The sequence below is a fragment of the Verticillium dahliae genome, genomic scaffold (genome assembly GCF_000150675.1).
Source record: "Verticillium dahliae VdLs.17 supercont1.16 genomic scaffold, whole genome shotgun sequence".
NCBI lineage: Eukaryota > Fungi > Ascomycota > Sordariomycetes > Glomerellales > Plectosphaerellaceae > Verticillium > Verticillium dahliae.
In genome coordinates this window covers 459,495-487,346 of record NW_009276935.1, presented here as the reverse complement: position 1 = coordinate 487,346, position 27,852 = coordinate 459,495, and the positions used below count along the sequence as shown (strand labels likewise).

General features: G+C 58.3%; 10 protein-coding genes and 1 non-coding gene across 11 annotated transcripts in view; 6 read left to right on the top strand and 5 right to left on the bottom strand.

The window, feature by feature from the left end:
* Positions 1-192: 192 nt before the first annotated feature.
* On the bottom strand, positions 193-4,758 carry VDAG_07342 (brefeldin A resistance protein; the record flags this gene model as incomplete). The annotated part of the gene is made up of 2 exons (XM_009656247.1): positions 193-222; positions 292-4,758. 2 exons carry the CDS (start codon positions 4,756-4,758, stop codon positions 193-195), a joined length of 4,497 nt encoding a protein of 1,498 aa, XP_009654542.1.
* A 3,387-nt stretch (positions 4,759-8,145) lies between these two features.
* On the bottom strand, positions 8,146-9,377 carry VDAG_07341 (uncharacterized protein; the record flags this gene model as incomplete). The annotated part of the gene is made up of 2 exons (XM_009656246.1): positions 8,146-9,184; positions 9,247-9,377. 2 exons carry the CDS (start codon positions 9,375-9,377, stop codon positions 8,146-8,148), a joined length of 1,170 nt encoding a protein of 389 aa, XP_009654541.1.
* A 1,267-nt stretch (positions 9,378-10,644) lies between these two features.
* On the top strand, positions 10,645-11,295 carry VDAG_07340 (uncharacterized protein). The gene is made up of 2 exons (XM_009656245.1): positions 10,645-10,758; positions 10,815-11,295. Exons 1-2 carry the CDS (start codon positions 10,704-10,706, stop codon positions 11,090-11,092), a joined length of 333 nt encoding a protein of 110 aa, XP_009654540.1. The 5' UTR covers positions 10,645-10,703; the 3' UTR covers positions 11,093-11,295.
* A 475-nt stretch (positions 11,296-11,770) lies between these two features.
* VDAG_07339 (uncharacterized protein) lies at positions 11,771-12,244 on the top strand (the record flags this gene model as incomplete). The annotated part of the gene is made up of 2 exons (XM_009656244.1): positions 11,771-12,013; positions 12,107-12,244. The coding sequence occupies 2 exons, from the start codon at positions 11,771-11,773 to the stop codon at positions 12,242-12,244; spliced, it is 381 nt and encodes a 126-aa protein (XP_009654539.1).
* Positions 12,245-13,611: 1,367 nt separating this feature from the next.
* VDAG_07338 (RCC1 domain-containing protein) lies at positions 13,612-15,748 on the top strand (the record flags this gene model as incomplete). Its single annotated transcript, XM_009656243.1, has 3 exons — positions 13,612-14,772; positions 14,827-15,424; positions 15,510-15,748. 3 exons carry the CDS (start codon positions 13,612-13,614, stop codon positions 15,746-15,748), a joined length of 1,998 nt encoding a protein of 665 aa, XP_009654538.1.
* A 666-nt stretch (positions 15,749-16,414) lies between these two features.
* Positions 16,415-17,501, bottom strand: VDAG_07337 (transport protein yip1; the record flags this gene model as incomplete). Its single annotated transcript, XM_009656242.1, has 2 exons — positions 16,415-17,071; positions 17,148-17,501. 2 exons carry the CDS (start codon positions 17,499-17,501, stop codon positions 16,415-16,417), a joined length of 1,011 nt encoding a protein of 336 aa, XP_009654537.1.
* A 2,645-nt stretch (positions 17,502-20,146) lies between these two features.
* VDAG_07336 (L-amino-acid oxidase) lies at positions 20,147-22,262 on the top strand (the record flags this gene model as incomplete). The annotated part of the gene is made up of 2 exons (XM_009656241.1): positions 20,147-20,713; positions 20,766-22,262. The coding sequence occupies 2 exons, from the start codon at positions 20,147-20,149 to the stop codon at positions 22,260-22,262; spliced, it is 2,064 nt and encodes a 687-aa protein (XP_009654536.1).
* Positions 22,263-22,924: 662 nt separating this feature from the next.
* VDAG_07335 (uncharacterized protein) lies at positions 22,925-23,317 on the top strand (the record flags this gene model as incomplete). Its single annotated transcript, XM_009656240.1, has 1 exon — positions 22,925-23,317. One exon carries the CDS (start codon positions 22,925-22,927, stop codon positions 23,315-23,317), a length of 393 nt encoding a protein of 130 aa, XP_009654535.1.
* Positions 23,318-23,598: 281 nt separating this feature from the next.
* Positions 23,599-25,263, bottom strand: VDAG_07334 (uncharacterized protein; the record flags this gene model as incomplete). The annotated part of the gene is made up of 4 exons (XM_009656239.1): positions 23,599-23,624; positions 23,678-23,749; positions 23,808-24,726; positions 24,778-25,263. 4 exons carry the CDS (start codon positions 25,261-25,263, stop codon positions 23,599-23,601), a joined length of 1,503 nt encoding a protein of 500 aa, XP_009654534.1.
* Positions 25,264-25,860: 597 nt separating this feature from the next.
* VDAG_20206 lies at positions 25,861-25,933 on the bottom strand. The gene has a single exon. It is a non-coding gene; the product is annotated as a tRNA-Lys (tRNA).
* A 1,147-nt stretch (positions 25,934-27,080) lies between these two features.
* VDAG_07333 (uncharacterized protein) overlaps positions 27,081-27,852 on the top strand; it is a gene marked incomplete at both ends in the record, with an annotated part of 1,690 nt that continues 918 nt past the window's right edge. Inside the window, one exon of the mRNA XM_009656238.1 lies at positions 27,081-27,831. Within this exon, the coding sequence (XP_009654533.1) occupies positions 27,081-27,831 (751 nt within the window). The remainder of the gene's footprint in view (positions 27,832-27,852) is intronic.

Below are 27,852 nucleotides of genomic sequence, written 5' to 3'. Positions count from 1 at the left end.
GGCGCTGACACGGGGTGAATTGGACGAGGCGAATATCAGATCATGGTCAACCAGCATCTTGCAGCCATTCAAGTCGACACCTTTCTGCCAACACAGAGCCGATCCATTACTACTATTTCATTACGAACATTGTTCCAATGCTTGATGCATTTTATCTATAGCCCTGTCTATCCCAAGATATGCCGCGGCAGTTTACCGCCTGTTAAAGTTCAAGAATCGAGCCTGCATAAGAATTAGCATCAAGTTTCACAAAGTCTGTCGCGAAGAAGACGGGATAGGGGCGCAACTTACACCCAGGAATATAATCACGATGTTGCTCGCGAAGAACGCCAGGAAGATGCCCATGTCTCTCCACCGCTTGTCGAAACCAAATCCGAGCGGCGTGTAGAACTCGTCGCCAACCTCAAACGCGCAGTACTGACACTCCGACGTCGAGTTGTCGACAATGTAGCCCGCGCCGCCGTTGGCGAAAAAGTCGGACATGTACTCGCCACAGTTCTGGCCGCTGGGCGCATTGAACGGGTTGAGCTCGGCGCCCTTGCAAATGACCTCGAGCTCGTGCAGGGCCGTCGTGACCATGCCGCCGATGAGGCGCGTGAAGGGGTCGAGCTGGTACAGCCAGGCGCGCCAAAAGGCGGGCATCTGCGGGGGCGGGACAGCGACACCGCAGAACAGAGCAAAGGTGATCATGATAAAGGGGTCGAACTGCGACGAGATGAAGGCCGAAGGAGTCAGAGACGCGAGCATCTGGCCGAGCGTGACGGAGAAGAGCTCGGTGATGAGGATCATGAGGAACTGGTAGCCGGCACGCGAAGGCTCGACCTGGAATCCGGGCAGGAAGTAAATCAAAACGAAGAAGGCAACGGCGCACATGATGCTGTAGGGCATCTCGGCGAGGACGATACTCGCGGCGAAAGTGGTCGGGTTGTACATCTTGGAGCTGCTCTCACGGAAGAAGATGGCGCGCTTGATGTGATACATGACCTCGACCTGCGAAATGATCAAAGCAGGAAGAACCGTGACCTGGAACATGACGAAGACCTTGTACTGCAGGCTGGAGCGCGAGTTGTCGAGGTCGAGGTACGTCAGACCAGTGAGCAGCGCAACGACAATGTGGTTGAAGAGACGGGTGAAGATGTAGTTGGGGCTGCGCCAGAAAGAGAGGTTCATGCGGTGAATGACAATCTTGAGCTGGTGCAGCTGCGGGCTCGCGTACTCCTTCTCGAGGTCAGGGTTGTGCTCCTTGGCTGCCGCCTGTCGGGAGCTGCGCATCTGCGAGATGGTGTCCTTGACGTTGGCGAGCTCGGCGCTGTCCTCCCAGATATCGGCCCAATCGCGAGATCCAACACGCGGCGCCGAACCGGCACCGATGGCCTCGAGCATGAACTCGGCAACGTTGTCAGTGGGCTTGGCCACGGCGCCGTGGCTCTTGAGGTACGAACGAAGGACCTCGGCGTCACGGCCAATGTCGCCAAAGTAGACGGTGCGGCCACCGCGCTGCAGAAGCAGCAAGCGGTCAAAGTTCTCAAAGAGTGCGGCGTTGGGCTGGTGGATGGTGCAGAGAATGGCTTGGCCAGCAGAGGCGAGCTTCTTCAGGAAGCGCACAATATTGTAGGCGCTCTGAGAGTCAAGGCCAGACGTAGGCTCGTCGAGGAAGAGAAGCAACTCGGGCTTGGCGGCAAGCTCGACACCAATGGTGACGCGCTTACGCTGCTCGACAGTAAGACCGAACTCAGGGGTACCGATGATGCAGTCGGCAATGGTCTCCATCTCAAGAAGGGCGATAATCTCTTCAACATAGGTGAAACGCTCTTCTTGAGGAGTCTCATAGGGCTGGCGAAGCTGGGCCGAGAACCGAAGGGCCTCGCGAACAGTCTGGGAGGGGTCGTGGAGATCAAGCTGCTCGGCATACGAGGTGCTGCGCTGGAACTGCTTGCCCGGCTTGGAGCCGTCGACGAGAACGTCACCGCCAATGACACCAATGTTCTTGCGCGAAGCGAGCACGTCGAGAAGAGTTGTCTTGCCGGCACCAGACGCGCCCATGAGAGCGGTCAGCTGCCCGGGCTTGACGTAACCGAAAACATTGTTCAGAAGCCTCCGCTCGCCACCAGGGACAGGGACATCGTAAGTGAGGTTCTCCCAGGTCAGGATGCTCTCCGACTTGATAGACAGGTCATCGGAACTCTCAGCAGCTCCCTTCTGGCCCTGGCGTTTCGCTTCGCGCTTAGCAAGAAGCGCCTCGTTGAGCTTCTTGCGCTCCGCGTTGGGCTTCTGGTACACCTTGGCCGAGTTACCGCCAGCGCCAAAGTTGACAATTTCGCCGAGAAGAACATTGAGGATGAGGAATCCGACGATGAGAGCGACGATGACGCCAAAGTTGCGCCACATGTCACCCTTGTAGTAGGAGAAGCCCTGCGCAATGTACTGGGAGCCATCGACAAGGGTGGTGCCGGGGGTAGAACCAGCGAGCGTGCAAACCTGGTGGTTGATGTCGTCGTATCCAGGACCTGAGGGGATCAGCGACTCGGCAGAGCAAGTGAGGTCGATGCGGCTGAATTCGTTCTCCATCAGGGCGCCAAAGGCCAAGCCGAGGGCGTTGATCCAGTAGATCCAGCGGATCCACTCGGGGATGGACTGGTACTGGATGATGTAGCCAGAGGTCACGACGAAGAAGGTGATGAGGGTAACGGCGAACTTGATGGCGTAGTCGAAATCGGGGCTGATGCAGCCGAGAATACGGAAGAATAGCGTCATGGCGATGTTGCCGGAGAGAATCATCAGATAAAAGGTGAAGAAAGCGCCAGCGTCACGCACGAGACCAGTCATGAAGTAGACGATGATCGAGAAAACCATGATCTGGCTTGCTGCAAATGCCTGGTCGACGATGATCTGGGCAATCCAAAGGGCTGAGGGGCGGTGGAAGGCGTACGCCTTGTGCTTGTTGACAATGGCACGACCAGTCATGGTGCCGGCCAGTTCGGAGAAAGCCTGGAATGCGTTGAACAAGAGAGAGATGAAGATGAGGCCACCCTTGCTGAAAGCACTGGCAGACGTGGCGCCGAGGTCGTAGAAGAGGGTACCGAGAACAATAGCGATGACGATGGAGCGGATCCAGGAGATGGTGAGCAGCAGGCGGTCCTGCAGCTTCAAGAGGAACTGGCGCTTCATGAGGGCCCAGACCTGGAGGTGGAAACCGACGGCGTAGACGGAGCGCTTGGACGAACCACGCTTCGCCTCGGCAACGGCAACGCGGAAATTTTCGTGGCGTTCCGTCTCTGCGGCAATGTTGGCCTTGAAACGGTCCATGTCGCTGTTGACGAGCTTCTGGAAGTTGGACGCCTTGAAGGCCTCGACGAGTGTCTTGGGGTCGTGGGGTGCGTTCTCGGGAGAACGGCCGGGGGTGTATTCCCTCTCAAACTCGTCGGTGCAACCAGTGAGGTAGTCGGGGGTTGTCTGGCGAGGGCGGGGGTTGAAGCCCAGCCCCTCGAAATAGCCGCGAGCTTCGGCGATGGGGCCAAAGAAGACCTGCTGTCCACCGTCGATGACCATGACCTTGTCGAAGAGGTTGTAGATATTCTCCGAAGCCTGGTACAGCGAGACAAAGGTGCTCGTCTTGTAGAGGTTGGTCTGCACGCGCAGCGACTTGACAAAGTCCAGAGCGGTGGAGGCGTCCAGACCACGGGTGCTGTTGTCCCAGGACAGGACGCAAGCGTTGGTGATCATCATCTCGGCGATGGAGACACGCTTCCTCTCGCCACCAGACACACCGCGGACAAAGGCGTCACCGACGACAGTGTTTCGCGTGTGCTCAATGTTGAACATCTTGAGCAAGGTAGTGATGACAGCCTCCTTGTAGGCGTTCTTGGTCATGCCGCCGGGGCGCTTGTTGGGGGCCTTGGTGTCGAGAGCGAAGCCGAGGGTCTGCTCGACGGTCAGCGTCGAGTGGTGGATGTCGTCCTCCTGGTTGTAGACAGCCTCGCCACGGTACTGCTTGAACTCCTTGGCGGTGAAGGGGCCGTAGCTGACATCGCCGGTGACGCCAGTGTAGCCGTAACGCTGGTTGGCGATGGTCTTGAGGAAGGTGGTGCAGCCGGAGCCGGGCTTGCCCAGGACGAGAACCATCTCGCCGGGCTCGCAGACGCCACGGAAGTTGTCGAGCAGGGTGGCCTCGACGCCCTTCTTGCCCAAGCCGAGCAGGCTCATGACGGGGGTGACGTAGTCGAAGAAGTTGATGACGGCGTTGGGGAAGGTCTGGACGTAGTTGGTCGTGCCACCAATGCCCTTGACGGTCAGGCCGTCCCAGATGACGCCGATGTGCTTGGGTCGAATGCCGGCCTCGCGCTCGGCGTCCAGACCGCCGCGCAGGGCACCCTCGAGGTCAAACTGCTCGTTCTCCGTGTCGGAGGAGGATGCGGCCTCAATGGCCTTTTCGGCGTCACCGTGTGACTTTCTGCGGCTGTTCACACGGCTGGCTCGTGAGACGCCCGAGAGCTCGCGCTGGAGCTCAGCAAAGTCGGCTTCGGCCTGCTCGACCGAGATGCCGCGGTGGAGGTTGGTGAATCCATCGGGGTTCTTGCGACGAGCCTCCTCGCGGGCATTTTCCGGGTCGTTGGCGGTGGAGACGGACGACTTGTCGTCCTTGAGAGCGGACTTTTCATCGGGGATGGCGTTGGTGCCGGCAACAGCGTGCTCGGCGGTGTTCAGGTTCTGGCCGTCAACAGCAGCCTCTTCGGCCTTTTCGAAAGCTTTGTCGGCCATTGTGGTGATAGCGGTGTGAATCGTCAGGATACGTAGTGTTGCGGGACGTCAGAGACGACTTGTGGTGATCGAGCCGCGTTCGAAGGACGGGCTGATCTGATTAAAAGGACGGAAAGAGGAGGAAGTTTGCTGTGCAGCAGGCGGACTTGGATGATTAATGAACAAATAGAGAAAGGATAGTGGCAGTCGTCTGTCGAGGAGACGAGTAGCGTCGTCGTGCGGTTTGTCGACACGCTTTGCTCTCGGGATGGTGCTACAAACCCTCGACTACCTTTACCAAGAAAAGTGAGGGAGGGGAGCAAAAGCCTTGATAGACCAGGACAGGAAGGCGGAGGGGGGGGGGGAAGAAAAAGGCAGGGACCCCCGAAATCTTTAAACGATGGGAAAGGTCTACCTAGTTGCCTTGGCAGGACGGTCGGACTGGGCAGGCAGGAGGACAGGGCGTGGGCTCTTCCCAAACAATGGGAACGAAGCGATGATCTCCAGACCGTGGGAGAGGGAAAAGATTACCAATCCAGCACAGATTTGAGAGGTCATTCCCTGGAGCTTAAGCCCGTGGGATCAGTCTCCCGGAGCCACGAACTGGGGGACGGGTGGGTTCCGTGCCTGTTGTAGCTTTCTAGCGTGGGCTTGATCAACCGTTTGAGCAGGCCGGAGCAGGCACCAGTGCTTGAACTGGCATCGGGTAGTGGGGTGGAGCGGGTCTGGGGGTCAACTCTGTGTGCCTGCAATTACAGAGTATACAGTACCTACCTTGCTTGCTTGCCTGCTTACCTACCTAGGTACCTATCCCGTCAAGCAGGCCATGTGCAGGCCATGCGATAGGGTTCAGATCTGGGTTTTGGCGATTTGCGCATCGTCTGTGGTTGATCAAACACGCGTCTGGCCATTCTTATGTTGTCATCATTTTACTCTGCGTGCTGTGAATGACTTGGCACGGTCGAGCACACAACATCGTACTGTCAGGCGAAAACCCATCATCGGTAAAAACCCAGGCTTGGCACCAACCCAGGTACCTACCTAGCATGTAGGTAGGCAGGTACCCATCTTCGATGAACCCCCCCTTCCCGATCACCCACCTTAGCAGCTGCACAGCATCGAGGTCGAGTCATCCGGCGGGACGATGCCAGCTTTGGCACGCCGAGGTCCACGGCACGGTCCACGGTCCACGGTCCACGGTCCACGGCGCCCGCCCCACTGCTGATGCCAAGACCATAACGCGGAATCTGGACCCCCTGTACGTACATGTACGACCTGGTCGCTCGCAAAAAGTTGCTAGGCACTGGGGGGACGTAGGCAAGGCAACTGAATATTGACAACTGAAGTGGACTGGCAACTGGGACCACTGCCAGGACTGACTCCAGCACGCGGCTGCAGAGCGGTTGCATGAGTAATGCTCGCATACAGTACCTATGTACGTAGTAGGATGGAACTACGTACATCGAGGTTGATCCCTCTCCCTTCCGCCACGGAGCGACATGTTTTGCAGTCATTCTGAGTCATCCCCGCTACCACGTTTGTTTTCTTTTCGAGCCCGGAACACATCCCTTCATCGACCAATTGCTGAGGGCACAAGGCGAGGATCGAGAGACAGACACGTGTACTGTCCATTCTGGCATCGGGATATCCATGGCGCAGACAGACACACCAGGCGCGTTGTGCCAACCTTATCTTGCAAGCCCTTCACCGCCAAACTCCGACTACCACTCTACATGATTCCACCGCTTCTCGCCGAATGGTCAACGAAGCCTTCGTTGCTCGTCGTCTCGTCCTCTGCCGGTCCGCAAAGGCATTGCTCCGTCTTTGTTCTGAACTCTGATGGAAAATCCCCGCCGCCAATGCACCCCAACACGAACATGCCACTCAGCATGCACAAAACCACGAGGTGCGGTAGCTGGAATCGGCAAAGGCCCGGCCGAAGCGTCTCTTACCTCCGGATGCAACCCCAGATTGAACCCCCCTCCCTCCCTCGTCAGCCGGCTAGCGGCGACCTGAGCCCCACCGCCTTCGCCCTGTTTGAGTGCTGAATACCAGGACGTCACGCTCCACCTTGAATGAAAGGGGAAAAGGCTTGAAGGCCATGAACCCACTAGACGCGATCAAAACCCACCGGCCAGAAACCCACCCGGATGGATGGTGGGCGTCTAATTTGTTTGTTCTTCATTTTTCTTTATTTTTTTTTTTCCCTCTTCCTTTGCAACCAACCCCTACTCGTATTACTCCGTGCGATTCTCCGGCACCTATGAATGGCCACATGTCAACACACACACTCTCATTTCATTCGCCGGCCGTCTGCCGTACCACCCCAGAACAGGAGCCCTTTGGCCGAAGACCCGTTGTGGTTGCGTGTTGTCCTCGTGCGGGCCTGGACCTGGACCTGGACGCCAGCACGGGATGACGGTTGTGGCTGTCAACGCGGAAGGGAGCCATGGCGTGCTGCTCGACGTCTGTTTCCCCGAGCCGTGGTCCCTGATGGAGACAGAAGACAGGCGGGACACGGGCAGTCCATTCGACTGACCTTTGTTGCGCCATGCCGCGTCAAGGCCAAGATGAGAACGCCCAGTGGAGACCAGATGTCTCAATCTGAGATTTCGATACGAGCAATCACAAAGTCATCCTTGGCAATCCTGCCCGGGCCTATCGGACTCGGCAGCACGCCGTGGAGTTTGGTCGAATTCATCTAACCCACTGGCCACGAGCGACGCTTTGTCACCACCACGCACGCCGATGCCCTCCTCATCAGATCAGCTCTGTCTCACGAAAGGCATTGCATCGCTGTCCACTCCGTCACGGTCACTCGTCGGACGGCTAATCTGTCTGCATGCGGCAAAGTCGCCAGATGTCCTGCTACGAGACCTCCGCAAGGGGTCCGACAGGCGCAGCAGCACGCAGCGTGCACTTCCCGCTGCGTCGCACTCGGCCGTTGCTGTTCCTCCCTAGGTGGCCAAAGCAGCGCCGCGGGACTCAGCCGTCTTGAATAGTCCGTGGAGATGAGCGCGTCATGGCCTGAAATCGCCGAGCGGCAGGGAACAAGTGTTGATCGTGGCCTGCTGAAACCAATGCCAAGCTTTCGCTAGGCGTGCTTGAGTGCAAATGCTGTTCGCTGTGCGCGTGCACGCAACTCAATCTGCTCGATAGAGCCAGGAAGCACCAGTTGGTTAAATTGTCGGGGGTATTCAAACGCGTCTTGCCTATCATGATGCAATGAACGTTTGTGCATGCCACTCACTTTCTGGCGGAAGGAGGCCATGCGATACGGTTCAGATTTGGGTACTGGCGAAACCGATTTGCGAATCGCAGACAGCGGATACCAGCGTGGTATTTCTACAATGCACCGGTGCTCTGGTATTCTGTCACCTCCTTTGCCCTGCTATTCTGGGCCGCTGGTCATGAAATCAAGGTGATTTTGATGGTTTTGGCAATTCCTTCTGCTGCGTCGCAATCCTTCTGCAGCGTGCCGTGCAGAGGTCTCGCACAACGACTTACAACAGCCCCTTTTTCTTCGGCTTTTTCTTCGGCTTCTTCTTCTGGCTTTGGCCCCACGTTGCCGACGTGCCACTTTCCGAGGCTGGCTCCGGTATAGCCTCCGCAGGGGGCGGGCTCGGGCTCGGGCTCGGGCTCAAGCGTCCACTCGGGCTCTTCAACCGGCATCGTCTCCGCCTTCGGAGGGGCGGGCTCGGGCTCTGGCTCTGGCTCAAGCGTCCACTCGGGCTCCACCGCAGGTTCGTCTTCGGGCATCACATCCGGCTCCGGCTCCGGCGCGGGTGGATCGTCCAGAACACCCTCAGCCTCCAAAGGTCGCTGCTCCAGCTCGAGAGACCCGTGCGCAGAAGACACCTTCTCCTCCCGAGGCTCCGGCGTCGCCACGACGGGCTCCCCGCACGACACAGCCGCGGCGCAGATCTGAATCATGCCCCGCACCAGCATGGCAGAAAACGCATCGAGCGGCCCAAAACACCGCAGCACCTCGTCCTCGCCGGGCGCGCGCGCCTCCTCCAGGACGCGCCGCACGTGCGCCGCCACGAAGCCGACGAGCCACGGGTCCTCGCGCGCCAGCAGCCTGGCGCCCTCGCTGACGACGCGCAGCACCTGCGCCGGGCTGGCCAGGGCGTCGGCGAAGCGGGCGATGCGCGCCCTGGCGAGGGCGGCGAGGGCGGGGAGCCGGCACGAGAGCGCCGTCGTGTAGACGTAGACGGCGACCTCGAGGCTGCTCGGCCCCGTTGGCGTCTTGAGGGTCTGGTAGGTGCCGGTGACGAGGTAGTGGATCAGCACGTGGCCGGCCTCGTCGGGCACGGCGGGGAGGTGGTAGTTCTGGTCGGCACTGCTGTAGAATGTCTTGACGCGGGCCTTTTTCCACAGCACGCGGGGGATGTGGAAGGGCAGGCCGCTGCGGAAGTATACCTGGACTTGCGCGCCCATGTACGGACTCCCGAGAGGTTAGCTGGGGGTGCTGAGCGTGGAGAGAAGAAAAGGGTGAGTTTCGCCTACGATGTCACGGGCCCTGTGTCTTGGTCCATCTTCTGCGTGAGCTTGTGGGCGTCGGGGGTCAGGAGCGTTACAGGCGGAGGCGTGAGCTCGGACTCCGGCGCGAGTTCGTTGCTGCTCACGTCTTTCGCCATGATGTCTGGATGGCTGGGTTGGTGGTGCTGTGAGCTCGTTTGTTGAGAGGATCACTGATTACCATGCAGTCTTATATCTGCACGAGAGGTGCACCGTGTTGGGCATCCGTGCAGCAGTGGCCGACATGACACGCGCAGATGGCTTGGCCTTTGCTACATCTCCAATCAACAGAGGCCTACTACAGCGTAGGCGCAGGCCAGAGGGCGGCCGCAGGTTGGTGGATCAGGCTGGCCAAATAGGCATTGACAACAATGGCTGCCAAGACTGCATCCGCAGCCTGGCTCACCAGCTGCATATCGCAGTCGAGACCGGTCAATCACCACGGTCCGGAAGCACGACGGCCGCGGCCCGCAATTTCACTAATGCATGCTGCTGCCCTGAAGCCTCACTTTCTCTTCTAATACGGGCAATGATTGGCGATCCATAAAGGCTGTTGGCATGCCGTGTGCTTGTGGTGTCATGATGCAGTATTCATAGGTCCCGGCGTCACGGCAGCGAATCATAAGTATGCCCCCTGGGAGGCTGCGGGGAAGAGTCGAGTCAATTGGCCTGTTGGGTCAGTCGACGCAGTGTTCATGTTGATGATGTGACAGGCAGGTTGGTATCCGCGGGGCATTGGGCAAGGAAGCGCTTGCTTGGCAAGGAAGCTCTTGCTTGGCCTGGTGTGGAGCATCGTCACAAAGCCCGCCCGCCAGCTTTGCAAGCCGCTCTCCGGAGCAGGGCCGGCATGACCGTCCGGGACACGGCAGATTGCCCCGCAAGATATGGAGAAGGACGCCGGCGCAGCTTGGATGGCAGTGCCCACTGTTCATGCTCCCAGTTATGTTTCTTGTTACAATTTCCTGGTAGTCGAAATGGAGGAATAAAATAGCAAGACATATGGTAGAGGGCTCTGATGACAAAGGTCACCACATGAGGATAAGAAGCGGACATGCTCATCCGGATCGGAATTCAAAAGGCAACAGGCATCCCTGGCCAAAGTTCGCATGACCAGCGAGACCTTCCGCCTCCCTTCGGAACGGCCGAGTCGAACCATGTTCCCCGTAGTGGCGTGTTGCGTCCGGAGAGATTGTAAATAGGCGAACGCTCATTGGCTGAAAATGGTCAGCAGCCAATCAGCATACGTTTGATGACGGACGGACAAAGGTCAGCGATCCTTTGCTGTGACACTCGTGACGTCTTCGTCCATGGACGCTTGATGGTATATAACCTTCAAGCCAGCTCCGAGCACAACATTCGCCATCTTCATTCAGCAGTCATCCCTCAGTACCATCGGACTCAACCATCACAACTCCCTCTCCACTCACTACCCACCCGCCACCACAATGGCCATCGACAAGTCCTCCACCTGCTGCGGCAAGTCCGCCTCCTGCGTCTGCGGTAAGCTCACCCACCACCACCCGCCCTCTCACGCCACATACTGATTCCCCCTCCAGCCCAGCAAGCCAAGTGCTCCTGCGGCAAGCAGTCGGCCCTGCACTGCACGTGCGACAAGTCGGCCTCGGAGAACGCCATCTCAGGCGCCCGCTGCTCGTGCCGCGCCCGCCCCGCCGGCGGCTGCAACTGCGACCGCGCCAGCACCGAGAACGCCAACCCCGCCGGCGAGACGTGCAGCTGCGGCCGCCGCTCCGCCGACGCGTGCACCTGCGAGAAGGCCGCCGACGGCGCGTGGGACCCTTCGGAGCACGAGACTGACTTTACCACGAAGCGGTAGATGCTTTTTCGTCTCGGCTGGCAGGATGGACTGTGGCTTGTGATTCATGGAGTTTGGGTGCGGTGGACGAAGGCCTGGGTTAGGGTTGCTCGGGCTTCCATTGGCGTTTTGGGTTTTGGGTTTTGGGTTTCTTGGCGGGTCATTGGAGCGGCCGGGAGAGCTGCGATAGATACCACTGGACCGAAAATGATACTTGTTCGACCAAGGTTGAGCCTCAATTTCTGACAATGGACCCTTTCACTTCCACTCAGTCGTGGCAGACTTCACCAGCATGGTACACCTACCTGTAAAAATGCCGGGTGACAGGGCAGCCAAGTAGCAATACACTCGCGTCACAATTACATTCAAAAAGGAATCATAACGTCACGCCGGAAGCAACAATTGCGCCATACTTGCCTCCCAGCAGACCATGTTGCGAACACGAATAGTGACCGCTAAAGTGCAACTGGCTAATACACACTGTGAAGGCTCCAGGCCAGTCGACTCCAGACCTGTCGACTGAGACCAGTCGTCTCCAGACCAGTCGGATCGTTTCCAGCCCCTTGTCGGAACGGGAAGGAGGCTGTGTCCAAGAGCTCGCGATACGCCTCAGAAAAACTTCACACGCACCCCTCAACCCAGCGCTCCTCCCCGCCATCACACTGCAACCTCCCACGACAGCGCGCCCTCACTGCCGCCATGTCGTCTCCCGCCGCCCAACGTCCCGCCGGCCGCGCTGCCCCGCGCCCTGCGCCCGTGGACACGTTCTCCCAGGGCACCCTCGCCGCGTCCCTCCTCGTGAGCGCCGTCGCCTACGCCGTCATCGCCGGCGTGGCCTACGGCGACTTCGACACCCTCGTCGCCGGCAACGAGTCGCTCATCCTCGTCGTCCCCGTCGCCCTGACGCTGCAGATCATGGGCCTCCTCATCGGCAGCCAGGAGGTCAGCGCCGCGTGACCGGGCCCGTCCTGGGCCCCCGTCTTCGCCGCCGGCGTCGCGGCCTTGGGCGCCACGGGCGTCTACGTCCTCGTCCAGAGCCTGCCGCGCGACTACTACATGCTGGCGCTGCTCAACGGGTCTTTTTACGCCGGCATGCTGGCCGAGGCCGTGACTGGCGTGACGGGCTTGCTCGTGGGAGGCGATGGCGCCAAGGCACCGCGGAAGCAGGACTGATTTTGTGCCGAATCGTTGTGTGGGGCTCGAGCATGGGCCGTCCGTGGCCGAGGCGAGGCGGTCACGGCTTGGTGGACGTTTTTGGACATCGCAGACCGCGGTATTCGAGCAACTCAATGTGGAACACGTGGATGGATTGTGCATGCTGTGGTCCCTCTTCCGTTTGACTGATTGTACGCTTGACTGATAGTACGCTTGACTGATTGTTACGCTTGACTGATTGTTAGAGATTCCCTCGACCATCTCAGCAGTCCTAGAGTGATGGGCCCTTGCAGCACCGAGCACCCAACCTGCAGCGTGCCCGGTGCTGCAGTCATGCCCAAGACGATTGTCAGGTCTCCTGTGTGCGGATTGTGACGCTGAGGAGCCCCCGGTGTGCTGTGCAGACCGAGGTCACCCTCTTCACCGATCTCACCCTGTCCCAAACTCAGCAGCGGAGCCCTCTTCAACCCAATGAAGAGCTACGCTGCCCACCTCATTCGAACCAATGGCACGAGCTCCCCCTGTAGGCAGCGACACGCCAGACCCGATACGGACTAGAGGCGTGTCTGAATTTCTAAGCTTGGGAAGCAAGCTCCGTCACGACGCAGCGAAGCTTCCGTTTTGCAGCAGCAGCAGCAGCAGTACCTACCTGGTCTATTATTTCCCGACTCATTCGCGCGTCGCACGACATTTTTCTTCGCACAACCACCTTCCCACTATCCCCCCCCTTGCCATCCGTCAGTCTACGACGTCTTGTTGTATTCGCCTTCTTCTCATCAAGCGATTCTTCTGCTCGTGTCGACGCAGTTCTTTGTGCGGCCTCGGCATCTCCCCCTTCTCCTGCAGCTTTCGGATTCCATTGTGCTTCCCATCGCAAGCCTTTGTTCCTCGACGAATCCCGCGCGCCTCCTCGCACCATATTGGATTCGCACAAGACTACTACCGGGTGCCTGCTCTGTCTCGACTACCTAGCCACGGCTTGCTCATCGCCCTCTTCATCCTCTGCAGATCTCCATCGAATCGTTGCGCTGGATTCCTGACCGATACTCCCCAGCCTTTTCTACGCGTCGCGAGCTGCATATTTGATCGCCACGTCCAAAACCATACCCATACCCACCTATACCCTCCCCGAGTCCCCGGGCAGATCGCTCGACTGACTTGAACACGTCTCGACACGACTCGAAAAAGTCTCGACACGACTCGAAAAAGTCTTCCCTGCTAGCTACGTACCGCGCCATTAGCACCGAGTAAGTACCTGCGTCGCATCTCGCTCCCATCACAAAACAACGCCACAACCGCACCTGCCTCACGCGTCTCTCCAACACGACTCGCCCGGCGCCTCTCTCCCTTCCAACCCTACACCCACCACTCCATCAAACACCACCATGGCTCCCAAGGCAACGACCAAGGCCGCGGCGCCCAAGAAGGCCGCTGCCGCCACCGCCAAGCCCGCCCCCAAGGCGACGACAACCAAGAAGGCTGCCGCCGCGCCCAAGCCCGCCGTCAACGGCACTTTGGCCGCGTCCAAGAAGCGCAAGGCTGACGACGAGGCCACCGACGGCGAGTCCGCCGAGGACGTCCCCAAGACGAAGAAGGCCAAGACGACCAAGGAGCCGGTCAAGAAGGTGGCTGCCGTGAAGAAGACGACTGCCACGACTACCAAGACCAAGGCTGCTGCTGCTCCTGCTCCTGCCAAGAAGGCGGCTGCTGCTCCTGTTGCCAAAAAGGCGGCTGCTGCTGCTCCTGTTGCCAAAAAGGCCACGAAGAAGGCCGCTACACTCAAGAGTGATGTCGAGAGCGCTTCCGAGTCGGAGCCCGAGAAGGAGGCTCCTAAGAAGGCCGAGCCCAAGAAGGCCGAGCCCAAGAAGGCCGCGCCGAAGAAGGCCGCCGTCACCAAGGCCGCGCCCAAGGCTGCGAGCAAGCGCAAGGCCACCGAGGAGCCGACCGATGACGAGTCTGACAGCAAGAAGACCAAGAAGCCCGTCAAGCCCAAGAAGGAGGCCAAGCCCAAGCCTCAGCCCAAGCCTGCCGCTCCCCCCAAGCACCCGCACACGGTCGGCCGCAAGATCAACGATGCCCCTACGACCCTGCTCGACGTGTACGTCTTTGGCGAGGGCTCCTCTGGCGAGCTCGGTCTCGGCAGCAAGAAGCACGACGGCAAGAAGCCCATTGACGTGAAGCGTCCTCGCATCAACCACAACCTCGCCCGCACGCCCGTCGGCGTTGTCCAGATTGCCTGCGGTGGCATGCACGTTGCGGCCCTGACCCACGACAACAAGATCCTCACCTGGGGTGTCAACGACCAGGGCGCCCTCGGACGCGACACCAACTGGGACGGTGGCCTCCGTGATGCGGACCAGGCCAGCGACTCTGGGTCGGACGACGAGGACGATGATTCCGGTGTCAACCCCCGCGAGTCTACTCCCACCGCCGTGTCTGCCGAACATTTTGCGCCCGACGCCAAGTTCGTCCAGGTCGTCGCCAGCGACAGCGCCACCTTTGCTCTGACCGAAGACGGTCGCGTCTATGGATGGGGTACCTTCCGCGTAAGTTTGGGATCTGTCCGTACAGTGTAACTTGACTAACAATAAGACAAACAGTCCAGCGACGGTATCCTCGGCTTCAACCAAGACATCAAGATCCAGATGACACCGCTGTACATCCCCGAGCTCAAGTCGATCAAGGCTCTCGCCGCCGGCTCCAACCATATCCTCGCCCTGGAGAACAAGGGCAACGTCCTCGCCTGGGGCTGCGGCCAGCAGAACCAGCTCGGCCGCCGCATCATCGAGCGCAACAAGATGTCCTCCCTCGTGCCCCAGGGCATGGGCATCCCCAAGAAGAACATTGAGAAGATTGCCTGCGGACAGTACCACAGCTTCGCCCTCGACACCAAGGGCCGCGTCTACGCCTGGGGTCTCAACAACTTTGCCGAGACGGGCATCCGCGAGGGCGCTGGCGAGGATGACGCCGTCATCCTGCGTCCCACGATTGTCGACTCTCTTGAGGAGCACAAGATTGTGGACATTGCCGGTGGTCAGCACCACTCCCTGGCCTGTACCGAAGACGGCAAGCTCCTGACGTGGGGCCGCTTCGACGGCTTCCAGGTTGGTTTCGCCGAGAGCGCCGTGTCCGAGGACGACCTCATCCGCGACGAGAGCAACAATGCTCGCATTTTGGCCGTGCCCACGGTTGTTCCTTGTAAGTTTTGCTTCCCCTTTCGCGCGTCTTCTTGCAAGCTTCCCCTTTCGCGCGTCTTCTTGCAACGCGTGCTAACGATGCGCAGCCCCTGAAGGAGTCGTCCGCGTCGCCGCCGGCACCGACAACAACTTTGCTATCACCAAGGACGGCAAAGCCTACTCGTGGGGCTTCTCGTCCAACTACCAGACGGGCCAGGGCACCATTGAAGACGTCGAGGCGCCCACGCTCATCGACAACACGGCCGTCCGCGGGCAGAAGCTCGTGTCTGCCGGCGCGGGTGGCCAGTTCTCCATCCTGTGCGGTGTGCCAGCCGAGTCTGCGTAAACCTGGTGGCTAGCAAACTTGGACGGGACAAGACGGCTCTGGCCGTGGAAGACGAGATATCACCCGTCGGCGGTCGATGCGGGCTCACGAGGAGCTCCACGTGGATGTGACGATGTACGACAGATGGAAGATGGGAAGCCAAGGCGTGTCAGCCCTGGGATGGAAGGGGGTTTTATTCGAAAATCTGTATATTGTGGTTTTTTTGGGAACTTCGCGCCGCTGCCGTTCACCCAGGGCACCGTTTTCGAGCGGCAGCGGCTCTGTGCCGGGACGGCACCTAACGTCTGGGCGGCATTTTGTGTTTATAATCTTAGAGTATTTCAACCACCTGCTTCATGTCCTTGCTTCATACCTGGCGCCACATTGATGCTTAAGATTTTACTTCTTCGTATCATCATCTGGAACGAAAACCAGACACTGCTTGTTACTGTCGGCTGGGAAACGTGCAGACTGGAGCCGCTGTAATTCAGTTTGAATTTCGCATCAAGCATGACGACCTGTGGTATACATCCCATGACAGCAGCAGCATCCACGCATCGCCATGCGGCCAGGTACGCCATGTTCCAGCCCAAGCCCGGCGCCCAATTTCGTGTCCCCCCCCTTTTGTGTCCGCCAGCTTGCTGCTCCCATCTCGCCTCGCGCGTCTGCGTCTCGTCCCCGAAAAGCCTACGCCTTCAGCCCCGCCGCCGCCGCAGCAAGGGTGCTCCCGCGCGAGCTGAAGACGCCCATGATGCCGAAGCCGACGTAGAAGAGGGCGAGCGGGTAGGCGATGAGCAGGCGCATGCTCATCATGCGGCCGATGGCGACGAACATGCCGGACGCGGCGTAGGTGCACCACAGGATGGCGGCGCTCGTGATGACGATGCCGAGCGGCGTGTCCATGGGCATGAGGATGCCGAGAAGGCTCGTCGCGACGAGCGGCAGCAGGCAGTAGCCGAGGATGGAGCTCGAGCGCGCAAAGGTCAGCGTCGTCGAGAAGTGGCCGGGCTTGCCTGGGATGCTGCCGCTGCTGCTGCTGCTGACGCCTGGGGCACCGCCCGGCACGACGCCGACGCTGCTGCTGCCGGGGTAGGGTGCGGCGGAGGGGTGGGTGTGGGAGTCGGCTTCGTGGGGGCCCAGCTCGGTGGGCGTCATGAGGGAGAGGATGAGGTGCAGCGAGACGGAGCCGAGGGCGGCGAGGCCGTAGATGAAGCCAAAGTGGATCTTGCCGGAGAAGAGCAGGAAGGTGCCGAAGAGGAAGAAGGCGAGGATGGGGCCTGCGAGGTCCGAGTCGTCCATGATGTGCTGGTCGATGCGGCGGAAGGGGTTGAGGACGGCGAGGGTCTGGGGGGTGTTAGCATGGTCTGGCGAGGTACAGAGCGAGACAAAGAGGCACGGTAAAAGGCAGGAGCAGACGCACCTTGGTCTGGATGTGCTTAAAGTTGACGCCCAGCTCCTCCAGCAGCGGCGGCTCGCCGTCGTACCCCTCGGTCGAAAAGGCGGCGAGCCAGCCGGTGCGCAGACCGCCCTGCTCGCCCATGCGTCCCGACACGCCTGCCGCGGCGCCGAATCCGCCGCCGAACCCAGGCGAGCCCGCGCCGCCAAACTGGCCGCCCGGCTGGGCGCCGTATCCGTATGAAGCCTGCTGGTTCCCCTGGCCCTGGACGCCGGGGCCGTAGGAGGAGGGGTAGAATTGGAGGTTCTGGGCGCCGGCGCCGGCAGAGGGACCGGCGCCGTAGCCTTGGTTTGGTGGAGGGTTGTAGTAGTTCGACATGGCGGGTCGTCGTTGTGGGAGGAGGGAGGGAGGTGGTTGAGGTTTTGGTGATGTGGACAGGTTGGAGCTTGAGTAGGAGCGAGCTTTCGTCGAGTCGATCAAGCTGTCTGCCTGTCGCCAGAGGGCACGGCGGTGAGTGGTCTGTGCATGGGTGCCGTGCTGATTAAGCTGGCAGGGAGCCTGAAGGGGACGCAGGCCTGAGTGCTGTGAAATGCCCTGACCACTGAAAGCAGAGCAGGTGCCTGCCTTGGTAGGTAGCGCCTTAGGTGCCTAGTTCCCTAGCAGGCAGTTGCACACAGCCATAATAGGCCTAGACTTGGTGCTCTGGGGCAGAGGACACCTGAGCAGCATCCTAACCAGCCAGGCTTGCCCAGGCACAGGTTGATGGCAGTGTCAAACATGAAACAGTTGATGTGAAAGAAGATGAGCTATTATTTGGTAGTAATTCAGCCATGTAGCACAATGAACCATGCAGCACAATGAACCATGCAGCACAATCAAGTCCTCTACAGCCCATCTCATTCCGCCTTTAAAGTCGCTCTCCGTCTCGAGCCACGTCTGCACATCCTTGAGCCCAGGGTGGATCTGGTACGTCTCATTTTTTTTGCAACCCGCTTGCTACCTTATCTCCACGTCAACAGCCTACCCGCTGAGCTCTTCCCTGCACATCGTTCTTCGCCTCCCATCCATGGCCCGTGCACCGATCAGGCGAAAGCGAGGAGGTCGTCGACAGCTGAGACCCTGAAGATCACCTCACTCTTCATGCAATTGGCATGTGATTCTCGACGCGGATTTCTCCAGCCTTCGCCGACTCCCCGCGATCTTTATCGTTCAAGATCTGCCATCATACCTGATCCGCGAGGCCGACCACCATGCAGCCCACAACCATGTCCTTCGTCAACGTATCAGCCTCCATCCCAGTATGTCAAGCCGAGCAATGGCGCATCATTCATCATGGGGACTGACTTGCTTCAAGTAAATGGTGATAGCAAGGTCGCACCCATCATGTTTTTAGATCAAATCCTTCCTGAGTCTAATCGCGGGCTCGCGACAACCAAGACTTGTTCTCGATGATTGCCGAAGAACGCCTCGTTCGATGCCCATAGCAACTGCATCCGTTGGCCTCGTGGCAGTGGCTTAATGTCTGAGACTCTGTATGTCACGGCAAACGAATTCCCCAGCTACGACGAAGTCCCAAGACCGAGCCCCTCAGTCTTCAGATGCGAAAGGGAATTCCAACCACCAAACTCAGCTATGCCGCTGAGCAGTGCGACCTGATATACTTGGCACCAGTGCATTGATGAATATTGATGCAACGAATACCGCTCATACACAATTCAGAACAAGGCCAGTCTCGACTGCCCTCGATTGCCCAGTTGATCGGTTGCATTCAATGGATGGCTTCACAAACCTGCCCAAGCGCCCAAATCAGAGAGAGGATGCCGGGAAATACTGCCAACTTCTACCTGAAACGCAGATCCCATCCGATGTCCCGGCATTACGCAGGTTCCCTGCAGTAATCAAGAGTACCATACTTCCAACGCCATGGCCACGGCTCCGGGCAAGCTAGGTCGCGCATGGCGCACGTGTTGGAGCACCCTTTTGGCACCTCCATTCTACCTCAAAATTAACCTTACATTTAACTGAGCGCTAGTAACTACGAGCGGCCAGACGATCATCATGTTCGATGTAAACTTAAATGCAAAGGATCACCGACCAGATCAGTATTTGCGTGTTCACATGAACGCAAGTCATCCACGAAGAGCTCCAGTAGCCCGTCCGTAGGTCGAAGACTCGGACAAGTTTGTTTACCATCGTTTCAGCATCAGTCAGCGCCGTAGTCTTCGACTTCGCCCCGCCACCTAAGCGACGTGACATCAATGATCAAATTTTCAAGTCCTACCCCGGCTTGGATAGAGCTTAGACTTTCCCGCCTCCTCAACCGCCCACTGAGCGGAATAACATCAGCCGAATGGGCCGTCGTAAACTCCGGTGGCCTGACCCGCGCGACGAGCTTTGGCACTAGTACTGAGTGTTGAGGTTCTTCATCAATTCCAGAGCCTCTTATTTTGTGCTCAATCATACCTAAAAAGACATCTGAGGCCTCAAAATCTCCCGCCAACTCGTGAGATTGACCGGTTTCTTCGCCACAAACCATGCCTACGATCGTGGTGAACAGCTTCTAGAGCCGGGGCGCAGCATCTTGACTTTTCCGATCACGAACCCCTTCCGCCCTCCAGCGAAGATCTTGATCATCCATCAAGGTGCCCTCATGTTATTAAACAACGCTTTTTTGTCTAGAAGCAGCACAGAAAAACGATTCATGACTCAGGCACGACAAGGTTCCAGGAGGGGTACCTCGACATGGTCGGGGGCAGCGGCGGGGATGCTGCGCTGCCAAGCACGGTTACATGCCCGTACTTGGAAATGCCGGGAAGATCGCCGGTATCTGGGCCTTGATCCCTATCGTCGGCCGAAGTGTGGCAATTGCCGCCAGCACGAAGCGATGCATTCAAGCCCGCTGTATTATTCGCCGTAGTCGGAGGGGGCCGACTAAAATCATCAAGTCGGTGTATAAAAGCCATCGTGTAACGGTGGTGTTGTTGACGGTGAGACTTCTTCATATGTGCATTCAATTCCAGATAATGGCTCACCGGTTGCTGTCCTTGGCCCTCGCGGCCCCTCTCATAACGCTCTCCGCCGCTGAAAGCACATCTCGACGCTCTATCACGTTTCAGGGCCCGTTTGAGGTAGAGCATGGCGGTGCTCATAACATCAATGTATCTTACAATGATGATGTCGACGGTGAGCTTACGATCGCTTACGGCAACTGCGATATGACATCGCTCGACACAGCCCATCACCAGGTTGGCCGAACGCACGTTGGCAAACACCCTCATGCTAAACGACACGTCGACTGGCAAGCGCAGAGGCCGACCAAGTTTGTTTGGGTGGCACCCTCGAACGTTCCTGATGGATGCCTCTACGCCTTCGTGGACGGACAGCTCGCAGGGCAGTCGCAAGAGCTGCGGGCTAAGAAACGCATGGTCCGTCGCAGGCTGAGTTTTGCCGACGTCGCCGACCCCATGGGACCTTGGTTTGATGGCGTCGAGTACCTGCAGCAAAAGCAGCCGGACGAAGTCTTCGTGGCGCAGGTCAAGGACAAGAAATTCGGCATTCTTGGAGCCGGAATCTCTGGTCTGTTCACAGCAGTAAGCTTCCAGCACGTCTATACCAAAAGAAGACTACATCTGACCTGCGCAGCTCATTCTCGACTCTGTCGGCATCCACAACTGGAAGATTCTCGAGTCCTCCCACCGTATCGGAGGCCGCATGCTGACGAGCTACCTGAATGGCACGAGCCCGGACGATGGCCAATACCACGAACTGGGTCCCATGCGCTTTGCAGACGAGATCACTGACCCTACCACCAATGAAACATTCCCCATCATGGATCAGCGTATGATCTACCAGGTCGCCGATGTTCTCAACAAGATGAACGCAGGCAACGACTCGCTCCAAGTCAAGTTTATCGACTGGATCCAAACGGCCGCCAATACGCCCGTGTCGACTACGAAGCGCCGTCCTGATGGCACATTCCCCGGCAGGACCGAGATTGCGACAAATCCTGCCTACTTTGAACCCGCTCAGTACTCCAACGCCACGGCTGTTGCTGAAGCTCAACAAGCGCTGGACGACTTCAAGGGACTCACCTCGGAGCGCATCAAGTTCTACGCTACCAACATTTTCCAAGCGCACAAGCAGGCCGTGGAGCAGGGCATGTTTGATTTCTCCGAGGTCGAATACCTCCGCCACGTTATCGGCACCGATCTCAACGTTACAGATGAGGCAACGCCTTCGCAGGTCGTGTGGCCCATGTGGGAATATGAGACTGTGTACTTCATGGCCAAGAAGTGGAAGACGATCAAGGGCGGGCTCAGCCGAATGCCAGAAGCTTTCGCCCCCATTGTGAAGGACCGTATTCAATTCGGAGCCAAGGTCCACGGCGTTAAGCACCACGCCGACAACAAAACGCTGACCATCTCGTATCGCCCGACCGGCAGCAACCCCCGCGAAGTTGTATCCATCAGGGAATCATTTGACTACATCTTCAACAGTGTACCCTTCAACCTTCTCCGCTTCTGGGAGCTGCCCCCTCACTCGAGCCTCATGCGCCGCGCCATCGACCGCACCGTCTTTGACGGCTCTGTCAAGGTTGCCATCCAGTACAAGACGCGCTTCTGGGAGCATCTTGAGCACCCCATCATCGGCGGCTGCGGTCGCGTGAATGTGCCCCTTATCGGCCAGATTTGCTACCCTTCATGGGACATCAACTCCACAGGCCCCGGTGTGCTGCTCGCGTCGTACGTCGCCTCGTATGACGCTACGGTCGCCTGCGCCATGTCCGACGAGGAGCACATTGCCTACATCCAGCGCGCCATGGTGGAAATTCACGGCCCCGCAGCCGAGGAGAACTGGACGGGCAACTGGGAGAGGCACTGCTGGGAGCACGACGAGCACCACGCCGGGTCATGGGCCGTGCCCATTGTGCCGCAGCAGCAGCTGTACCTGCCGGCGTTCTTCCACACCGAGTTCAACACGGTCTTCATCGGCGAGCACACGAGCTACACGCACTCGTGGGTGTTTAGCGCGCTGGAGAGCGCAACGAGGGGCTCGGTGCAGATGCTGTTGGACCTGGGACTGGTCGACGAAGCAAAGGAGGTGACGAGGACGTGGATGGCGCGGTGGATCAGTGTGTAACTGCTGGGACCATGAGGAAGGGATTCTGCGCTTGTTTGCCGTCGGGTTCTGCCTAAAAGCTGTATGAGGATACGATAAGACATGATTACTAGATTACATATCGCTCGTGCTGAGTTTTGCGATTGGGTTTGGTGACGAGATTGCGACGGGGTCGGAGCTGCTGATATTGTACACAGATGTTGGGGTGGAATGCCGCTACCTTACCTCTCAAGCGCTGAGCTGATGTTTCTTCAATCCGGCGCTGGTGAATGTCCTTTTCGAGAAAGGGCAGCCGAATCGCATCTGTCATGATTCGACTTTCTCGCCATGGGAGAGAACAGACGTCCTGACTTTGAAGAGCATCCCCTTGTGCCTGCCAGTCGAAGTACTATATCAAGGACGTAACCCCACCCCAACGCAGCCCAACACGGACGCGACGCGACTCAATCACCATATACCAGCAGACACCAGCGCAGACACCATTCACAATATCTCAATCAGCATTCTCCAGAGTAACAAGTACCCCACGTAAAAAAACCAAAATGAGAAACCTCCGATCCAGCAGACAAGCCAGCCCCATCCTCACCGAATCCAACAGATCCTCCCTCGACCGCTTCCTCCAGAACCAATCCGCCCCCTTCAACAAAAGAGCAACCCCGCCGCAGACCGTCTTCGAAAAAGCCATGGCCGAGCTCCGCAGCGGCCGCAAGACGTCCCACTGGGTCTGGTTCGTCTTCCCCCAGCTCGCGGGCCTCGGCGCCTCGGCGCTGAACCGCTACTTTGCCCTCGCGTCCGTCGACGAGGCGCGCCGCTATGCCGAGCACGCTGTTCTCGGGCCGCGGCTGCGCGAGGCTGTGGGGGCTGTTTTGGCCTGCGAGGAGGGAGATGTGGTGAGGCTGTTTGGGGAGACGGACTGGGTGAAGGTTCGGTCTTGTCTGACGCTGTTTGCGGCGGTGGAGGGGCCGGGGGAGAGTGTTTTTCGGCGGGCTTTGAGGGAGCGGTTTGGGGGCGAGGCGTGTTTGGCTACGCTGGAGATGGTGGAGGAGGAGAGGGCGGGGTTGCTTCTGGGGCCGTAATGGGCATGTCTGGGCGGGCTTTGGAAGGTTTCCAGATCATGGGCTGTATGGGCAGGTCATAAAAGGGTAGTCTTGTTGTTCTAGAGAAAGCTGATGGCTTAGGCCTCCTCTAGGGAAAGAGCCGCTAGAGGTAGATGAAGGAGACTACGAGAGCAGCAACCCCCATGATTCCAGGTCAAGAATTCTTACAAAATTCAGCCAAGGATAGCGTTGGCAGGCCGAATCACTAGCACACACCAATTGTACACAATCTCCTTTGACACGTACCACTCGTTGACGCCTCAAACAGAAAACGAGGCCATGATCTCTGTTGCGAATGTCAGTTCAGCAGGATGATGGAGGAAATCGCACGCAACTCACTTTCCAGGTCCAGGATATCCTGGACGGCCTTGTCAAGTGGCTCTGGCGCGCTGTCTGAGATGTCTACAAGAGCTACGCAAGGCAGTGAGCACGGGTAGGAGCAATAAGCCTGGCAAGAGAGGTGACTTACCTGCCACATTCTCTTGTTTCATTGCCATATCTTGCTTTTCGGGTGTATGGGGTTTGGCCGATGCAATTTTCGCAGGAACTGTTTCGACAGTAGTTTTGGTGTGGGTAGCCTGGTCTTGCGTTTTCTCGATAGAATCGACGCTCGCAGAAAGCACGACAAGAGGAGGATTCTCGGGAAAATCCGTCTTGCTGCAGACATCGTGCCGGACCGAACGGTGAGTGTCCTCGGCTGGAGAAGGCCCAAAATGAGAGGCAGTCTTGCACACTTGCTGAAAATCTTGCCGTGTTGCAGCTGCATTCTGTAGCTCGCGCTGAAAATGTTCCTCAAGATCGATGATTTGATTCTCCTCGTCGATGTCAGCCCCGGTCGTCTGAGTCGTCTTGTCCATGGCAGCTTTCAATATTTGCGTCTCCTTGCTGATGCAGGCTTTACCCTCCCGAGCGTTGGCTCGAGTCTTGAATTCATCCATCTTCTCTTCCTGGCGATCGAGCTTGGCAATCAGTGTGGTCATGGCTTTAGTCATTTGCGAACAAGCGGCAGCAACTGAGTTGAGCTCGTCGTTGTTTTTCGCCGTCAATTCATTGATACTCGACGACGTAGTCAGCGCTTGTCTATTCGTGGCGTCTTTGGCGAACCCTGCTTGCGCGTCGATTTTGAGAGCGACTTGTTCGAAGCGCGTTTCCACAGTGGACTTGAGTTCTTGGAGCTGTTTTTGCACATGCTTGACATCAGAATCCAGCCGTTCAATCTCGGACTCGCCTTTTCTGTTTGCGTCACGAGTGCTTGGCTGAGCATCTGTGTTAGGGGTCAACCCGTTGCATTGGGTCTTGCCGCGAGATGCAGCGGCTTTGCTGGATGCATCTCTCTGGCTGGGCGGGCAAGTGGCCTTGCACCACGCGTCATAGGTTTCCTGTCTGCGCTGCAAGAAAGATGAGAATGTGAAGAGAAGAAGTCAGGTACAAATACGTACTTTGAACAACAAAAGGAGTCTGTCGACAGTCGACAGAAGCGCTGCTTCGCATTTCGACAAGTTTCCAGGATCGTTGTTTCCATCCTTGATGTACGCCTCCCGACCGTCGATGTAGATATAGAGAAACCAAACGAAATTGCTCGGATCACTGGCATTGTCTGTGAAAAAGCTGAGTACCTTCCACCTGGGCTCCGTCTGAACCAGGGTGTCAATGATTTGGCACGCGAGCCACTCGTCCGGCAGTGGAGCGCCGTGGTCGATGGCGAGACGAGGCTCGATGACGCTGATACATGCCCCGAAGATGGTGTCGAGGCACGACGCGGTCCAGTCCTTGAGTTTGAGTAGGTCGGCGTCGGACACATGCACCCATCCGTCGCAGAGGGGGTGGGCTTTCAGTGCCACCCAAATGGCGCGAAACTTGCGATCCAGGATGATCGATTCGGGTAAGTGAAATCCGCGTTGGCGTAGCTGCTTCTGAGCAGCCATCAAAAGTCTTGTGAAATGACAACCATGGTAGCTCAGTGCTCTGACAAACGAGGTGTCGATCTCTGCTATAGGTTACGGTATCGTGATGCGTGTTGAAGAGTTGAGTTAGGGCGGCTGATGTTGTTGCAAAGTTTTTCCAGGCGTGCGGATAGACAGATTCATATCACAAGAGGTGGAAACTATTACTTTGCACTCTCAAGTTGGCTATGGGCCTCTTGAATGTGATTTAGACGCGCCTTCCCCAAGTGATTGAGGCCCTGGGCAGAGCGCGATTGGCCTATTTACTCCTAGCAGCATAATGAACAGACAAAGTGAGCCTCATTTTCCATGTATGTTGCAATATCAATATGTACTTGCATATGATGGCAGGTGCAGGATAAAGTTCTTTATATAGATGTGTATCTTGGGTCTTTTGAACTTGGTCGCACATGCTTAACAACTTGAATTCTCAAGTCTTCTTTCAGACTATGACATTAGGCAGCAGCCCTGACTGTTCCCATAGACAAAAGTCTGACATCACGGTTCCCCAAAAAGATCTCAAAAGATGAACGGGCCGAAAACAAAAGATGAGCTTCAATGAAGCAGCGTCAGGAATTGAGCCCAACGGGGGGCTCGAACCCCCAACCTTGAGATTAAGAGTCTCACGCTCTACCGATTGAGCTAGCCGGGCAGGCAGGTTGCTTTGTTGAATTTCGGGATTCTCAGCGGGGATGATACCGGCAACCTCTCTGTGTGATCTAAGGCTATTCAAGTGCGGGGTTTCTCCAGCTGGCATGTTCCTCGCACTGACACGTCAAACTGACAAGTTGACGCCAGGCGTTTCCGCCCCCACCCCCTCCCGCATGCGGGCTAGAGAGCGCGGGCAGTGTGAGCTGTCGTGCTTACACCGTCCCGCTTGGCTTGTCTCGGAAAGGAGGGAACAGTCAACATGTGGAGGGGGGGGGGGGGGGGGAGGCAGATCATCTCGAGGAAGCGGGTGGCTTGCACGCGAAGCTTGATTTGTGTTGCCTAGTGATCGAGAAGGGACATAACTTACAATGCCAACTCGGGCGCCGCTAGCTGTGCGCCCAAGCGAAGACACTGCTCGTTAGTCTGATCCTTCGTACTCGACACGGGCCAATCACCCGCGACCCGGCATACGGCGCTGACTGAGGCCGTGACACCGTTGGTCGGGCTCGTCTGCAAGCGGCACGGCATGAACGGCCAAGCAGCGGGCGGCAAGCAAAATTGGTGTGAAGCAACAGGAAAAGGACGAAGCGTTCAGTTGGGGGTTCGGGACCCGTTGATGAAGGTGCATCGGAGGGCAGACCCAGTCGGGCGGGCGTACCGAAGCAATCCGGCCGACATGTCGATCTCTGCATGGGAGACGAGGAGCCGCCATTGGCTGTTTCTCCGCGTATTCCCAAAAGAAAAGACAGCAGATGGATGCCGCTGGCACAGCCACGTCGTCAACGTGCAGTCGAACATCAGAGCCAGCACGGCGGATGAGTGAGTCGGTAGGGCTGAGGCCCCCTGATTCGCCCCCAAGGTGATGGCACGTGATGGAGCTTGACTTCACTTGCATTGTTAGGGGGACCTCGAGAGGAAGTGAGACTGAGACTTGTATTAAAGTCGCGATGCCCGTTGTGGAGTTTCCCACGGGTGGTGGACTGAGGGTTTGACACAAGTTGGTTCCCCGCCTGTTTGTTCACGCCCAGTGACGACGGAGACGAGACACATCACCAGCAACAGACAGTGGCCCACGACTCGAAAAGCACCTCGTCCCGCGCAGCCACTACCGTCAGGAACCTAGGTATACAGGAGCACAGCGAGGCACCATGAGAAGAGAGAGGACGATGAAACAGCGGCAGACGCACTCGAAATCCCGCAGAGGATGTCTCAACTGCAAGAAAAGACACGTCAAATGCGACGAGCAAGGCCCGCCGTGTGCCAACTGCGTGGTGCGAAAAACGACATGCTCCTACGGCCAGAGTCCGACCGCCTCCGCGGCCCAGCTCGACGCGCCCGCACACCTCGACGCGCCCGCACACCTCGACCCCTCGTCCTGCCTGGCCGTCGGTCTGCCGTCCGAGACAAGCCAGAGCAGCGGGTCGTCGTCCCTCTCACCACCGCAGGCGTCGCGGGTGCCGTCGCCGAGCGAAACGTCCTTCTCGTCGTCGCCCGAGCTCCAGCCCTCGCCGGAACCCCGCCGGCTGCTCGAGCTCGAGCTCATGCACCGCTGGTCGACGCACACGTACCTCGTCATGACGTGCCACCCGGAAGAGTACCCGCTCATGCAGACCGTCCTGCCGCGCGAGGGCCTCCGCCACGATTTCGTCCTGCGCATCATGTTCGCCCTGACGTCCCTCGACCTCGCCGTGCACGTCGCACAGACCGAGGCCGACGCAGCCTCGTACGTCCGCAGCGCCCTCGCCTACCACGACGCCGCCGCCTCGGCCCTCGACCGCCACGTCCGCGCGCGGGCGGCGCACCACGCGCACGACTGGCTCGCGCACGTCGCCACCGCCGCCCACACAGCCTACCAGCTCGCCGTCTTCAGCGCGACGCGCGCCGGCGGCACGGCCCGGAGTCGCGCGGCCGCCATCTTCG